At 34.1% G+C, this 17,762-nt stretch overlaps 2 protein-coding genes across 2 annotated transcripts; both read left to right on the top strand.

The window, feature by feature from the left end:
* Window positions 1-1,696: 1,696 nt before the first annotated feature.
* Window positions 1,697-5,233, top strand: LOC110008697 (uncharacterized). Its single transcript, XM_089723064.1, has 2 exons — window positions 1,697-4,540; window positions 4,646-5,233. The coding sequence occupies exons 1-2, from the start codon at window positions 1,822-1,824 to the stop codon at window positions 5,089-5,091; spliced, it is 3,165 nt and encodes a 1,054-aa protein (XP_089579190.1). The 5' UTR covers window positions 1,697-1,821; the 3' UTR covers window positions 5,092-5,233.
* An 8,238-nt stretch (window positions 5,234-13,471) lies between these two features.
* LOC105649091 (uncharacterized) lies at window positions 13,472-16,913 on the top strand. Its single transcript, XM_089723063.1, has 2 exons — window positions 13,472-16,234; window positions 16,334-16,913. Exons 1-2 carry the CDS (start codon window positions 13,519-13,521, stop codon window positions 16,765-16,767), a joined length of 3,150 nt encoding a protein of 1,049 aa, XP_089579189.1. The 5' UTR covers window positions 13,472-13,518; the 3' UTR covers window positions 16,768-16,913.
* Window positions 16,914-17,762: the final 849 nt, after the last annotated feature.

Genomic DNA, 17,762 nt, shown 5'->3' with positions numbered 1-17,762 from the left:
ATTGACAAGTTCTATCCAAGAACAATAATTCAACATAAATAATTGAATGTACCAAACTAAAATGAAAACAAAACGACAGTACATTAAATACCAAGAACAAAAATCAAAGGGACGAAGACAAACAAGAAGCTACAAAATATGGATAAACAAGACAGCAAAACAAACAACAAGGCAAGACTAGAAAAATTAATCTACACTTAGATTACAATATTTCATTAGGAGCTATTCAATTATTGGAGAGAGATAATTAATCACCTTAAAAAAATAATTAATCTCTTTATAATTTTATTCCAAAGATATATATTATTAAATTTGACAACCTTGAAAATGCATAGATTCTTCAAGATTTATAAACTAAAATAAAAAAATTAATACAACAATAAAGTTTAAATAGAGTTTTTGTCACGACCCATTTCTTGCATCTTATTTTAGTATAATAAATATAACAGTAAAATATTTTCTAAAATAATGTTTCTTGCATCTTATAACAAATGAATTACACAAATATAATTATCTATTATTGCTCTTTATAAAATTATTACATCAAAGGTGTTTCAGGAATAAAAAATAAATGAATCCAAATATTATTATAAACAATTATATAGAATTATAAATTTATTTCAAACAGAATTATATAGAATTCAATCGAATTGCATGTTTTAAGTTAAATATATTAAATAATTAAAAAAATTAAGCTATAACATTATTCATCAATTTGTGAGTAGAGGGGAGAGCTACCCCTGTTATGTAGACCATAATATTATTTGGTCCGTCGAGCCTTTTAATCCATAAAAAAAAAAATTAGCAAGCTTTCATTCTATTTCAATTAATTTGTATACATATTCTTCCTCTTTTATAATTGTATATTTACTTTTTATAATTACATTTATATATTATATAACTTCAAATTTATTCATCCAAATGCTGTAGTTGGTTCCTAACATGACTTATAATGCTGCTAGCTCCTAGGTTAAGCTTGAGCACAGTCCAGCTGGTCCGGCTTTAAAAAATTTCAAAACCAAGCTAAAAGTTGCTATTTGAAAATTTATATGGAATCAATTAAAAAAAAGTAGTTTAATACAGTTCATTTTGTGGTTTGATGCCATAAAAAAAATTTATGCATCAATCAATTAAACTATAAAGATTTTACAACTACATATGACGAACTTTTAAAAAAAAAAAAACAAAAATTGAATAGAAAAACAAGATTTGATTAAACAAAAACACAGTTTGATTGGATGGTGACTTTTTTTCTTAACACGTGAATTGTTGTCAATACAGCTTGGTTCGGTTTTAACTATTTGATTGAATAACAATCTAACCAAACAGATTCAAAGACGGGTTTATCAACTTTCAAATCAAACCACACCATTAAAATGGTACCGTAGAAAATTGACGATTTGACGTGTTATGATTATTTAACTGTTTAAAGCGTTTAACGCACTCCCCTATGGCTAACGCGAATTCTTCCACACGCGCTGTCCTTTTTCTAATTATGCGAAGACTTGGAGTCTTCATACCACAATTTTTTCCACAAGTTGTCACATCTTCACTTTTTTTTTTTTTCTGATATTCCACAATTATGCGAAAGACTTCAGAAAATACTATTGACCTTCTAAGTCTACACGCTTCAAAGCTTGTATTTTCCTTTCATCTAATCACGTTACAAAGGACTTATTAGCGTCTTTGAAAACTCGACCAGACATCAAACAGGATTAAGGCCTATATATTTGTTAGGAGACTCCCTTTACCAGCACTTCAATTCATATAGAGCCCACTTGCTTGCCTTACGATATACATATATATCTCACTTCCACACAAATGGAGCTCCCTGCATCTGCATACTCTGTAACCCTTTTGATCTCAGTCCTTCATGTTCATGTGCTTGTCTTTTTCTGTGCAAGCATCCTGTGCTTGCAAACTGCTGATTGCCTCAGTATGTTAGGAAATGGGACCGACCGACTTGCTCTTTTGGAATTCAAAGCCAAAATAGGCAATGATCCATATGGCATCTTAAGCTCGTGGAATGATTCTGTCAACTTCTGCAAATGGCAAGGAGTTTCCTGCTCCCGCAAACATCAAAGGGTTACATCTCTGAACCTGCAAGGGCTGAGCCTGTCTGGAGCCATATCTCCGAGTGTAGGGAATCTCACCTTCTTGAGGTTCCTCAACCTTGGTGCCAATGAATTCCGTGGAGAAATTCCCCAAGAAATTGGCCGCCTGTTTCGACTGAGACATATCAACCTGACTGATAATGCATTGAAAGGAGAAATTCCAATCAACATTAGCTACTGCTCAGAGTTGAAGATTTTGCTTCTCTCTAGTAACATCTTGGTAGGAAAAATTCCTCCCGAGTTGGGCTCTTTAAAGAAGCTTGTATCACTTAGGCTTTTTAAAAATAATCTCATGGGAGAAATCCCACATTCCCTTGGGAACTTGTCATCCCTCCAAGCTCTTTCTCTAGCGTATAACAAACTGAAGGGAAATATTCCCAATGAATTGGGACGATTAACAAGCTTAATGGTTCTTTCAGTTTCAAGCAACGATCTGACTGGTACAGTGCCATCTAGCATATACAATATCTCCTCCATGACCAAGCTTTCTTTTTCATTGAATCAAATCAAAGGCAGTGTCCCAGCAAATATAGGCCTGACTCTTCCCAACTTACAAGAATTTGCATACGGCCTGAACCAATTCCATGGAACCATTCCACTGTCACTTGCTAATGCTTCCCAGCTTGAAATAATTGACATCGCTAGCAACTTTTTCTCAGGAGAAATTCCAAGAAATTTTGGGGATTTGAGTAGTCTTCAATTTCTCAATTTGGCACAAAATTTCCTTGGAAATAACACAAGTCAAGATTTAAATTTTGTAACATCTTTGTCAAACTGCAGCAATTTACAAGAACTATATTTTGATCACAATAATCTTGTTGGTGTATTACCTAACAGCATAATTAATGTATCTTCCCTCATTAGCCTTTTTCTAGGAAACAACCAAATATCCGGTAGAATTCCAGCAGAGATTGGGAATCTTGCTAACTTGAATGCATTAGGCATGGAAGAGAATCTTTTTTCTGGCAGCCTCCCTATTTCTCTTGGAAAGAATCAACGGATGCAAATGCTGTATTTAAATAATAATAAACTATCCGGAGAAATCCCTGCATCCTTAGGTAACATCAGCCAGTTATATCATCTTGTATTAGCCATGAACAAATTAGAAGGGAATATACCAGCAAGTATAGGTCACTGCACAAATCTGCATTTGCTAGATCTAGCAGAAAATAAACTGACTGGTACCATGCCCAAACAAATCATTGGCTTGTCTTCTCTATCTTTGGTTCTTAACTTATCTCAAAACTCATTGATAGGGCCCATACCCCAAGAAGTTGGCAAACTCAAAAATATCGGTGAAATAGATATATCAGGAAACAAATTATATGGGGAGATTCCTAAAGCAATAGGTGATTGTTCGAGCCTTGAAATTCTTAACATGCAGGCTAACTTCCTTCAAGGACCCATTCCGTTATCTATCGCATCCTTAAGAGGTCTACAATCTTTAGACCTGTCAAGAAACAAACTGACAGGAAAACTTCCAAAGGAGCTGGAGAAACTTTTGTTCTTGGAGTATTTGAATCTCTCCTTTAATAATCTAAGTGGTGAAGTGCCAAGAACAGGAATCTTTAACAATTTAAGTGCAATTTCTCTTGTTGGAAATAATAATCTTTGTGGAGGTACCCCACAATTGAAGCTTCCAGTATGCCCCGGCAAACAAAAGAAACACAGGTCTCCCATTGTCATTATCCTTGCCACAACCCTTAGTTCAGTAGCATTTTTAGTGACAGTAACGTTCTCCTCTCTTTTCTACTGCCGAAAGTCAAGAAAGAGTCCAACTTCCACACCTCCTATTGTGGATAGGCTTCCTCGAATTTCATACAAGGAACTCTTGCAAGCAACTGGGGGGTTCTCTTCAGAGAACCTGATTGGACAGGGTAGTTTTGGCCTGGTGTATAGAGGAAGTCTTGATCAGCAAGGATACAGATTAGTTGCTGTAAAGGTACTCAACCTTCAACAACGTCAAGCTTCCAAGAGCTTCATTGCTGAGTGCAAAATATTGAGAAACTTAAGGCACCGGAATCTGGTAAAGGTATTGACATACTGCTCGAGCATTGATTTTAAAGGTAACGATTTCAAAGCTCTAGTGTTCGATTTCATGGCAAATGGGAGCTTAGAAATGTGGCTGCATCCAAGAGAAAATAATGGTAATGCTCAGTCAAGAAGTTCAAGAAGTTTAAACCTTCTGCAGAGACTTCAAATTGCAATTGACGTGGCTTCTGCACTGCATCATCTTCATGACAATTGTGAAGTACCAATCATTCACTGCGACTTGAAACCAAGCAATATTCTTCTTGATGATGACATGACTGCTCATGTTGGTGACTTTGGATTAGCAAGGCTTCGGTCTGAAACTGAAAATTCTTCCTCTCGAGGCCAAACCAGCTCAATTGGGATGAAGGGAACAATTGGATATATGGCTCCAGGTAAAAGTTCCCTTACATGCTTGCTTCATCAATTTAACTAACATTTATAGAAAAAGAAAATGTCAAAAGTCAATTATTGTTTCTCACCTTGTACATATGTTGCAGAGTATGGAGTAGGCAATGCAGCTACAACATCTGGAGACACATATAGCTTTGGAATAATTTTGTTGGAGATGTTCACAGGAAAGAGACCAACTGATGAAGTGTTCACAAATGGTTTGAGTCTCCACAGTTTTGTTAAATCTAAGCTTCCAGGACGAGTCAATCAAGTTTTGGACCCAATACTTTTTACAGCTGGAGATATGGGGACAGCAACAAACAATACCTATGAAAATGCGGGAGACGAGATCCAGGAAAGTATTGAAAATTTGAGAGTAGAGGGTGGAAATGTGGAAAAATGTATTGTATCAGTACTTAAAATTGGAGTGTCATGCGCAGCAGAATTACCAGAAGACCGAATGAAAATGAGGGATGCCACAAGAAAACTAAATGTCATCAAAGATGGATTTCTTCGTGCCAGGAACCCTAGAGATCAGAGAAGGGGAAATTAAAAGTCCACTAATTGCATCGAGAGTTGAACTCATGTGAGAAGATTTCTCTTTGGTATTGACCCTGTAAATCCTATTTTTAAGTTTATTTTTCAAATAATTAAGTCCAATTTATTTTTTACATTAATAACAGTATTTTAAACTATATATCTATCTATAATACATATAAAGTAAATGAAGTTACGATGCATTGTGCGAGTGTTTTTTTATTATCCAATTCAAAATTAAAATAAAGATAAAGACAGAGAAATTAAGTCATCACTATACAAAACTAAAATGTGAAGGTTATACCGAAATTATACCTGATAACATTGATAAAGGAGCATTTCAATTAACGACAATTCAAAATTCAAAATTATGTAATTGAATAAAACTATCTAGTTAACAACATGTAAAAGCAATAGAACATCTTCTTCGACAGTAGCACGTAATTTGTTAAAAAAAAAATCAATCCGTAACTATTAATTTTTCAATTTAAAATATATTTTAGTAGCCAATCAATTTGTAAAAATGATAGTAAAAAGGGGAAAAAGCTCAAAAAATTTTTTAAAAAAATAAAGAAAAATAAGAATGCTCAAAGAGTAGAATACCGCATCGGCATTTTGAAATATTTTTTTGCTTCATATATATATATACTAGTCGTAAACCCACGCTCACGTGCGATTATATATATAATTTGTAAATTTAAAAAATTTAGATCAATTTTATTTTAAAATAAAAATGAGAAATAAAACAATTAATACAATTTATTGACTTAAAAAATATAAAAATTAAACAAATAATTTTGTTTTTTTTTTCCTACCTCAAACGTGTTTTTCTGATATATAAGTTATAAAAGGATCATGTATCCTAATTATTGTTTTGAAAAAATAAGAATAAGAGATGAAAAATAAAAATTCAAATTTAAGGTATAGATGTAGGTAATATAATTTTTTACAAGCAATATAGTAATTTTTAAAAGGAAATTATTAGATATAATTTTTAATATTTGGATAATTAAATTAAATTTTAAATGATGAGTTCAACACTATTGCTTAGGTATTTGAATTCTTAATATTTTAAATTTTTATTTTATTATTTAAATTAAATAAAAACAAATCCTAAAATTTTTCTTTCGCAAAAAATAAATTTTCATGTTTTTTTTCGTTCTATGCTTCCAACCCTTTGTTGTGCATGCTTGTCACAACCCGTTTTCATGGACCGAACCGGCACTAGGACCCAGATAAGCTTAAGGCCCCCGAGGCCCGTAGTAAGTCTGAAACGCTAAAATCTACTATCTCAATATAAATTTTAAACATTCAGCCTATATTACGAGGAAAATCAACCTCAAGATTTTATTACACCTCGGCTCAAATTTATCACCTTCAACATTCCACAGTTCTAGCTCAATTTAAAATATATCACATTTCTAATATGGGCTTACAGAATTATTTCATCTATATTAATACACGACTAAATGTATGTAAACTCTACAACTGCGGAGTCACTAACTGTTTGATATACATAGCTTTTTATACAAATAGTTACATAGCAAAATAATTATGGAACTAGGAAAATTCCTTTATAGCCCTGTGGCGAAGAAACATAGCCTAAATCGAATTAAAGAGAAACTTATTTCCTGAAAAATTAAACAAGACATGTGAGTTTTCTAAGGAGTAATAATTATTGCACAACACACGCATTCATACAAATGTGTAAATATATCAATCTAGTCATCCGACTAGTATATGCTCACGCAGACAGTCACACAAATGGTATAACAACAGCACTCACACTTATTATCAACATCACATAATCACAACGTGGAAATTGGTATGTGGCGTCACCGAAACTCCCAATGAGCCGTCCTCACACATGGCCCACCCTCTCATAACATGTGCACTAGGGAGCCTATCCCCCATACATGGCCAACCGGTCTAATCCTCACTTGACCGGTCCTCTCATTGTTTTTCCATTCTCTCTTTTCTTTTCCATACCAACAGGAGGCAACCCTGTGGTTTATCCATATCATATCATCAGATGCACACGGGGTGCCAATCTCCATACGGCCAACGGTCTCGTGGACCGCCCTCACAAACCTATGGTGACCACTTCATCCCAACTCCACACATACAAGGAAATAGCATTATCACAACACGATTAATCAAGTATTGGAATTAAATGCAAGCATATTAATCAATTAAACATCGCATTGCAATGCACAATTAGACATCTCCATTCAAATGCAAATAAACAAATAAATAGTATTAACAATAAACAACAATAATAAAATAAATAATAACAATAATAAACAATAATGATGAAAATAGATAAATAATTAAATAAATAAATGAATACTAATGATAATAATAATAATAATAATAATAATAATAATATAAGTAAGAGATAAAGAATTAATCTAATTATACCTATTAATTATATTATTAATTAAGACTAGCCTAGTTTCTATCAAAATTTCGACAAAACCTCCCCTAAAATTTGACTAAACCACGATTCAACAATATAATATCAAAGCCCATCCATCGGGCAATTCACATCAACTCATCCCATCCATCGGGCAATCAATCCAACCAATCCATCCGCTTCAGACTACATATATCATCCATCACACTCACATATATACATTTAATAATTCCAAATCAATCAATTAACAATTTATATTAACCTCCAAGCTTGTTCCAATGATATTATTAATTGCTCTATAACTATTTACTTGTCTAAGCCTTAAATTATAACTCCTCCTAACAACATTTATTAAAATTCCTACATTAGCTTACATAAATATTAGCTAAGAATTCTTATCTCAATACCAAACCTTTTAGTTGTAACTAATGTTCATGAAATATATTTAACAATATTCAGAATTAATTTGCATCTACATTATACCGACTGATTCTTAGTAAAATTATATTTGATTGATTATTCATTCAAATTCAATCTAATCAACCAATAATTATTAAGTTTAGAATTTATACCAAAAATGGGGAAATTAGTCTTAGAACGTACTAATTGAGAATCGGGCAACGATTCCATAATCAGCGCGAAAAGGAGATCATTCTGTCTGTTAGGGCCTCGCCGGAGTGTCTCCAGCCGATCACTAGATCGCCACCGCCGGCAGCCGTGCACGGTGGCCGAAAAATTGTGCCTCTGCTGGATTTGAGCGGCGCTTACACCCCCAGACTCGAAAATTCACCAGAAATTCGAATCCATGTTTCGTTTGTGCATTTGGTGAGCCGATCGGTCGGAATCAAGCTCGATAGTCGCTCCACCACCGCCTTCAATGGCACTTCCGCTATACGGGCTCCATCTTTAAAATTAATAGAGGGGAAATATTTCCAAGGTGACTAGGAGTCGATTGGGTCCCTTCCCGATGCCTAATATCCACCGAACGACGAGATTTCACCCGAAAATCGAAGAGCAGGTGCGATTTGCGGAGACAGGCCCGATCACGCCGCTGGAGCTCCGTTCGCGTGAGAGGAGGCTGGAAATTCAGTCAGTGGCACAAGGTGAGTCGTCCACCACCTCGTGCTCGTCGTGCGGTGGCCGGAATTGCAGTCCCTCCAGAGAAGAGGAGGCTGTCGAACGCGCAGAAGAAGAAGAAGAAGAAGAGAGGAAGAAAAAAAAAAGAAACTAAGTCGGTTTCTAGATCATTTCGATTCGATTCGAACCGATTTGGTCGGATTGAACGATTTGGCTCGATTTTGCTCGGTTTCTAGGTTTTTCACTTGATTTTTAGGTATTCGTGTGGTTTTCGAAAAATCAATTTCATTTCCGGGTCCGGTTCAATTTATTTTGATTATTTTAGTTAGGTTCCGTAACATTTTCTCTATTTACTCAATAATAATAAAAATAATAACAGTAATGATATTTGATTTTAGGATAATTAATTTATATATATTCATAATAGATTATATTGCTAGAGTTTCATATTATTTCTCAAAAATTTTAACTATTCTCAAATTGAAAATTCCGACAATATATTTGGGCTTGGGCCCAACTCGTAAAACTTTGGACTCAAATTAAGATTGTTTAGTGTTTATAACACATATAGTAGAAAATCGAGATTTTTGATTTAATAAAAATTTGAAAGTTTCGAAAATAAAAATTCGTGATATTTCAATGATAAAGTTGCTAGCTGCACAACACCTTCATATGGTTAAATATACACTTGAGAATAGCATTATCATTAATTCTTGGAAAAGCCATTGCGTTCTAACTTAAGAATGATCAATATTAAAAAAAAAAAACAAAAAAAAAAAAAATTAAATATGCAAAAACTTAAATATTCAAGAATCAGTCATCAATCATTATTGGAATGTGCTAAATCATGTTAAATTCATTATTTGAAACTTGTTCACCAATAAAATCAGTCATGAAAATTCAAACAGGTAATATATAAAAACAACAAAGTTATCAAATGATATGCCAGCCTTTTATAAATTAGTTCATTATCGATTGAAATTATTTGAAAGTAAAGAGTTGAATTTTGTGAGACAAAATTTCATCACTATTATAGACAGTTAGATTGAAGTATTCACACAAAATACAAATTAAAGAAAACCTATAAAAAAATAATTAAATAAAAAATAGATTAAGCATATACTTTGCTCCCCTTCAAAACTGTCACGTGTGAATATTATATGGCTTTCCTATAACCCTTTGGCGATTACTTTTTGTTTGCTTAATGGCAAAATGATTTGAGCTGAAAATTGGATGAAAATCCTTCACTTGAGATTTGGAGCAGCAATTAGTGCCGGTAGTAGAAATAACTTTGTGCATAAAATTGAGATTATTCTGGAGAATTCCATACATTGAAGTAATTAACTTTTGTGCAAAACTGCTAATAGAAAAATTAAGCATTATGTATAAGATTGGTATATCGACCATTCAGAAAGATTCTTATTAGATATCAGTCTCACTTTCATTTTAAGAGATAAAAATTCAAGCAAGATTGCGTGTATACATATACATATACATATATTTGTGAAACTTTAGGAATCTAATATCGGGTTATATATTGATAAGATGACTCTTTAACATGTCAAAATGCCGCATTCATTTACATCCTTTTTATATTTTCCTTGACTTATTTTTACGTTCATATATACAATCTGAAGAATTATAATGGTTGCTCGCAACAGCTAGCATTGCTTTCGGGGGTAGGAAATAGAATAAAAGTCCAAAAGCTTGAGGTAGCTGTGTAGTGTAGTGACTCCGTCTTAACCAAATAAAAGTATATTGTATATACTTATTTAATCAGGCAACAATATATATATTTTTTTACATCTAGAATAAGTGCTTTAGGGGGCTGATAGGCGTTTCAATCATCCTGCATGTGACTCCATTATTTGATAATGGATAACATTAAGAACAATTAATTCATAATAGTTTGAAATTGTTATGTAATTTATATATTTTCACCTCGGTTTATATAAGCTTGCTAGCTACTTAGAGGATTAAAATGACGAACTGAGTTCTTAGACTAAAGAAGATTTCATCTTGTTAAGAGGGGGCAACATGGTGCCATTCCCTGGTTCCACTCTCATATGTATGCTAAATGCACAATTTGAATATGAGAGATTAGGCTTTTGCATCTAGTTTTGGGGAACAGCTACAAAAATGGTAGAAATGCTTGTTTAGTTGTTTCTTTCTAAAAGGATCTAGTTTGATAATTTGGGTACACCTTTCTAAGAGGATCTAGTTTGACAATTTAGGCTATCATTTCTCTCCCAATTTGTGTTTAGATTTATTTTTTATTTTGTTAGAATGTTTTTATGCATAACACATTGCATACATGCAATCATGCTATTTTTTCCGTTAAGGAATTCAGTTTGCTTTCGTTTCATACTCCACCCATCTATGATTTTTTTTGCTTGGGTAAATAAAGAGTGCAAAAGCTCTTAATGATACAAAATAAGTCTTGGGTATGTTATACCCACATTATCATGCAGTATCCATGAAGACAAGCCAGGAGGGGGACTCGAAAGAGTATGAGTGCCTAACGGATAGTCTCTAGCAACTTTAGAAAGGAAGTCGGTATCAAAATTCGCCTCTCTATAGACGTGACTAATCTCACAGCTGCTGAAATAGTGAATAAGATGTTGAATGCCAATAACTAATTGTTGGAGAGCACCAGAAGATTGTGTGTTTCCTTTAAGGAATTGGACCACCACCAAGCTATCACATTCGACTTGCAAGTGTTGGATGCCTAAGTTCTTAGCAAGATGTACCCACTTATGATTTTTAGTTCATAAAGTGTTAGGAAATATGATATACACAAAGCACTAATGATATTATTATAGCCACCACTAGCTTTACAAAAATAATCTCACAGGAGAAACTCACGTTCCCTTGGAAACTTGTCATCCCTCCAAGGTATTTCTATAGGATATAACAAATTGAGGGGAAATATTCCCAAAGAATTGGGACGATTAACGAGCTTAAGAGTTTTTTTTTTTTTAATTATAGTCAACAACCTGAGTGGTACAGTTCCTTCCAGTATAATTAACTACATCAAATATTGGTGGAGCACTGAAGCAAAGTTTGATTCTCCCTCCATCTCACGGGTTTGGTGTTTGGGTGTAACTTGTTGGTTCACTCAATCTCACGGGTCCCTCAACATAAAGGGCTCTGATACCATTCTGTTGGTATTTTTAATCTGAAACTTAAAGAAAAATATGCAAGACAAAGATATATTTGAACTGCTGAAGACATGCATTTATTAAAAATATTATAGATATTTATAGGAAGAGATATAACAGAAAATTAGCAAATCACGCTACATGCATATATTTTTACTCCATATTGAGCATACCTGATTATTCCAAAAAATCAGCAACAAAATAAAACCACGTTTTAACAAAAACTTCAAACTTCAGCAGCCTCTTAGCAAAAACCATATCAGCTCATAAGACTAATATCCAATACCTTTCTTTTGACATGGAATGTAGTGTGTAAAATATAGTATGGACGAGGATTGCTGGGTTTATGAGAAAATGATATTTAAGTGTTATGGTGTTAGTCCAATTGAAAATATAGGCAAAGTTAATAACAGGCACACTAGCAAGTGGGCTCCAAGGGAACCTCGCCATTGTGAGCTGCTTCAAATGCGTTATAATCGGATATAGTTGTTTGAAAATTTTGATGTTCATTTTTTTTTTCTAGAGCTGCACTCATATCCTTTCCTTTTGCATGGAATTTAGTGTGTAAAATATAGTAGTAAGGAAGATTGCTGGGTTGAGGAGGAAATGATAATCAAGCGTTGTGGTTTTACTCCAACTGGAAATATTGACAATATTAAGTTGAGGTACTCTAGTGAGTAGGCTCCAGGAGGGCCACGTCACTGTGAACTGCTTCAAGAAGGTATGTTCGTTGGTCATAAATATGAGTTTATTTCAGTCATCCATTTTCTTTATTTTTATAAAGCTGAGTTTTTGTGGTTTCTGACCTTATATTTTCTAAGAGATGCTTGTTTGAATACTTGTAGAATTGGGTTGTAGTTATAATTCCTATACTGATCTCTTGAGAATAAAACACATTCACTATGAGGCTGCTTTTGGATGTGATTGTGGGGCTTTAAATAAAATTCTTTGACACATTTGTATTTATGTGTAGTTTGATCCTTAACCCTTTTTCTAAATATGGAATGCAGTGTATAGCACACGAAAGGAAGGAAAAGTGTTGGCCTTATGAGAAAATGATATCTCAGCGTTGCGATGGTGTTACTGCAACTGGAACTAAGTAGCAAGTATCTGGGCCGAAAGGGATCTCAAGATGAACAAGTATGATAGTTGATTAGCTGAATTATTTATGTTAAACCTACTTAACTTAGCTGAATTATGGTAGCAATATATGTTAAATATGCTTAATTTAGTTCTTAACTGAAATAATTGGTAGGAATAGTTGTTTAATTTTTTTCTTTTCTGGAACCTGAATTATTTATAACAAGTCATTTGTGATAATGTATGAATACATGTACTTTTCCCAATTCTAATATGTTCTTTTTTCTAAATTTCAGTTGTATCTTCATCTTCTTCATTATTTCTCTCGCTTAATGAACAAAGTAATAATTTCTTTAGAATATAAATTATAATGAAAACTTCAGATTGTATATAGTCAAATCTGCATCCATCAAATTTATAATTAAGTCTTTCAACTTTGAAAAATAGAATTAATTGTAAGGTAGTCAACTTCGCATAAAACAACACGCAATGGTCAAGAAGTCAAAGCTGTTGCCATCTTATCTATTAACGCGTTTGTAGACTTGGAGTTTCTTCGGTCTTCTTCAACATTTCTTTATCTTTCTATAATTTTATATTTGTGTTTGTTTTGTTTTTATATTTGTTCATTTCTCATTTTAAAGGCATGCAGTCATTGTTAAAGACTGAACACCATGTTATATCTCATTACACGTGCAATTTTATGTAACAAATGGAACACCCTGCACCTGCACACTTAGTAACACTTTTTACTTCAGTCCTTCATGTTCATGTTCACGTGCTTTTCTTAACCTGTACAAGCATCCTGTTCTTGCAAACTACTGATTGCGTCAGTACGTTAGGGAATGAAACCGATCGACTTGGTCTTTTGGAATTCAAAGCCAAAATAGGCAGTGACCCATATGGCATCTTAAGCTCATGGAATGATTCTCTCAGCTTCTGCAATTGGCAAGGAGTTACCTGCAGTCCCAAACATGAAAGAGTTACATCTCTGGAACTGCAAGGGCTGAGCTTGTCTGGATCCATATCTCCATGGGTAGGGAACCTCACCTTCTTGAGGTTCCTCAATCTTGCTGTCAATGAAGTACATGGTGAAATTCCCCAAGAACTTGGCCGCCTATATCGACTAAGACATATCAACCTAACCAAAAATGCACTGACAGGAGAAATTCCAATCAACCTTAGCTACTGCTCCGAGCTGAAGATTTTGGATCTCTCTAATAACCGCTTGGTAGGGAAAATCCTTCCCGAGTTAGGCTCTTTAAAGAAGCTTGTGTTGCTTAGGCTTTATATAAACAATCTCACAGGAGAAATCCCACAGTCCGTTGGAAACTTGTCATCCCTTCAAGTTATTTCTGTAGGAAGTAATAATTTGCGGGGATATATTCCCAACGAATTGGGACGATTAACAAGCTTAACATTTATTTCAATTATAATCAACAATCTGAATGGTACAGTGCCTTCCAGTATATACAATATCTCATCCATAACCTTGCTTTCTTTTACCCAGAATCAACTCAAAGACAGTCTTCCACCAAATATAGGCCTTACGCTTCCTAACCAGCGAGTATTTCAGAACGGCGTGAACCAATTCTATGGAGCTATTCCAATTTCACTTGCTAATGCTTCCCATCTTGAAATGTTTGACATCTCTAGCAACTCTTTTACAGGAGAAGTTCCAACCAGTTTTGGAGATTTGAAAAGTCTTCGACACCTCAATTTGGGACGCAATTTCCTTGGAAATAACACAAGTCAAGATTTGAGTTTCGTAACATCCTTGAGAAACTGCAGCAATTTACAAAAACTATATTTTGATGTCAATAATTTTGGTGGTGTATTGCCTAGCAGCATATCCAATATGTCTTCCCTCTTTGCACTTACTCTGGGAGGCAACCAAATATCTGGCAAAATTCCAGCAGACATTGGGAATCTCGTTAACTTGTATGTCTTGGGCATGGAGGTCAATCTTTTTTCTGGCAGCCTCCCCCTTTCTCTTGGAAAGAATCAACAGCTGCAGATATTGTATTTACATACGAATAAACTATCCGGACAAATTCCTGCATCCTTAGGTAACATTAGCCAGTTATGTCATCTTTTATTATTCAAAAACAAATTAGAAGGTAATATACCATCAAGTTTAGGTCACTGTATAAATCTGCATTACCTAGATCTAGCAGCAAATAACCTGATAGGTACCATACCCCAAGAGATCATTGGCTCGTCCTCTCTATCTTTGGTTCTTAACTTATCTCATAACACATTGATAGGTCCCATACCCCAAGAAGTTAGCAAATTAAAAAACATTGGTACAATAGATGTATCAGAAAACAAATTATCTGGCGAAATTCCGGAGGCAATAGGTGATTGTTTGAGCCTAGAAATCCTTTACATGCAGGGTAACTTCCTGCAAGGACCTGTTCCCTTATCTATCGCATCCTTAAGAGGTCTACAATTTTTAGACCTATCAAGAAACAAACTTATGGGAAAAATTCCAAAGGAGCTGGAGAAACTTTTGTTTTTGCAGTCTTTGAATCTTTCATATAATAATCTTAGTGACGAAGTGCCAAGAAAAGGAGTCTTTAGCAATGTCAGTGCAATTTCTCTTATTGGAAATAATAATCTTTGTGGAGGTATCCCAAAATTGAAGCTTCCAGTATGCCCTGTCAAACAAAAGAAACACAGGTCTCCCATTGTCATTATCCTTGCCACAACCCTTAGTTCAGTAGCATTTTTTGTGACAGTAACGTTCATCTCTCTTTTCTACTGGCGAAAGTCAAGAAAGAGTCCATCTCCCACACCTCTTATTGTGGATAGGCTTCCTCGAATTTCGTACAAGGAACTCTTGCAAGCAACTGGGGGATTCTTTTCAGACAATTTGATTGGACAAGGTAGTTTTGGCTCAGTGTATAGAGGAAATCTGGATCAGCAAGGGCAGAGATTAGTTGCTGTAAAGGTACTCAACCTACAACAGCATGAAGCTTCCAAGAGCTTCATTGCCGAGTGCAAAATATTGAGAAATATACGGCACCGGAATCTGGTAAAGGTACTGACATACTGCTCTAGCTTGGATTTCAAAGGTAACGATTTCAAAGCTCTAGTGTTTGATTTCATGGCAAATGGGAATTTAGAAATGTGGCTCCATCCAAGAGAAAATAACAGCAATGATCAGCCAAGAAGTTTAAACCTTCTTCAGAGACTTCAAATTGCAATTGATGTGGCTTCTGCATTGCATTATCTTCATGACAATTGTGAAATACCAATCATTCACTGCGACTTGAAACCAAGCAATATTCTTCTTGATGATGACATGACTGCACATGTTGGTGACTTTGGATTAGCAAGGCTTTGGTCTAAAACTGCAAATACTTCCTTTCAAGGCCAAACCAGCTCGATTGGGATGAAGGGAACAATTGGATGTATGGCTCCAGGTAAAATTTTCTTTACATGTTGCTTCATCAAATTAACTAACATTTATAGAAAATGAAAATGTAATAGTCAATTGATATTTCTCACCTTAAATGTTTCAGAGTATGGAGTAGGCAATGCAGCTACAACATCTGGAGACACATATAGCTTTGGAATAATTATGTTGGAGATGTTCACAGGAAAGAGACCAACCGATGAAGTATTTACAAATGGTTTCAATCTCCATAAATTTGTTAGAACTAAGCTTCCAGAACAAGTCAATCAGGTTATGGATCCAATTCTTTTCCCAACAGGAAAAATAGGGATAGCATCAAACAGTGTGGATGATAATGATGAAGAAAATATCCAGGAATGTAACATTAGTATTGAAAATTTGAGAGTAGAGGAAGGGAATTTGGAGAAATGTATTGTGTCAGTCCTTAAAATTGGAGTGGCATGCTCAGAAGAATTACCAGAAGATCGAATGAATATTTGGGATGCTACAAGAAAACTAAACGTCATCAAAGATGCATTTCTTCGTGCAAGTACTCCTTGAGATCAGAAAACAAGAAATTGAGCTACAACATTATTTATCAATTTGTGAGTAAAGGGGGAGCTACCCCTGTTATATAGACTATAATATTATTTGATCTGTTGAACCTTTTAACGCATAAAAAAAATTAAAATTAGCGTCTATTTCAATTAATATGTTTACATATTCTTCCTCTTTTATAATTGTATATTTACTTTTTATAATTACATTTATATATTATATAACTTCAAATTTATTCATCCAAAAGCTGTAGTTGGTTCCTAACATGACTTATAATGCTGCTAGCTACTAGGTTAAGCTTGAGCACAGTCCAGCTGGTCCGGTTTTAAAAAAATTTCAAAACCAAGCTAAAAGTTGCTATTTAAAAATTTATGTCGAATCAAATCAAACTAAATTAAACTAAATTAAATTTTAAAAAAAGCAGTTAATACAGTTCATTTTGTGGTTTAATGTCATAAAAAAAATTTATACATCAATTAATAAAACTATAAAGATTTTACAACTACATAATGACGAACTTTTAACAAAAACAAAAATTGAATAGAAAGACAAGATTTGATTAAACAAAAACACAGTTTGATTGGATGGTGACTTTTTTTCTTAACACGTGAATTGTTGTCAATACAGCTTGGTTCTGTTTTAACTATTTGATTGAATAACAATCTAACCAAACAGATTCAAAGACGGGTTTATCAACTTTTAAATCAAACCAAACCATTAAAACGGTTATCATTATTTAACTGTTTAAAGCGTTTAACGCACTCCCCTATGGCTAACGCGAGTTCTTCCACACGCTATGTCCTTTCTCTAATTATGCGAAGACTTGGAGTCTTCATACCACAATTTTTTCCACAAGTTGTTACATCTTCACTTTCCTTTTTTCTTTTTTTTTTTTTTTTTTTTTTTTTTTTGATATTCCACAATTATGCGAAAGACTTCAGAAAATACTATTGACCTTCTAAGTCTACACGCTTCAAAGCTTGTATTTTCCTTTCATC

Source organism: Jatropha curcas, chromosome 6 (assembly GCF_041381405.1).
Source record: "Jatropha curcas cultivar XTBG-Jc1 chromosome 6, XTBG_Jcur_1.0, whole genome shotgun sequence".
NCBI lineage: Eukaryota > Viridiplantae > Streptophyta > Magnoliopsida > Malpighiales > Euphorbiaceae > Jatropha > Jatropha curcas.
Note: the sequence above shows the minus strand (reverse complement) of the source record. Positions and strands in the feature narration are given on the sequence as shown.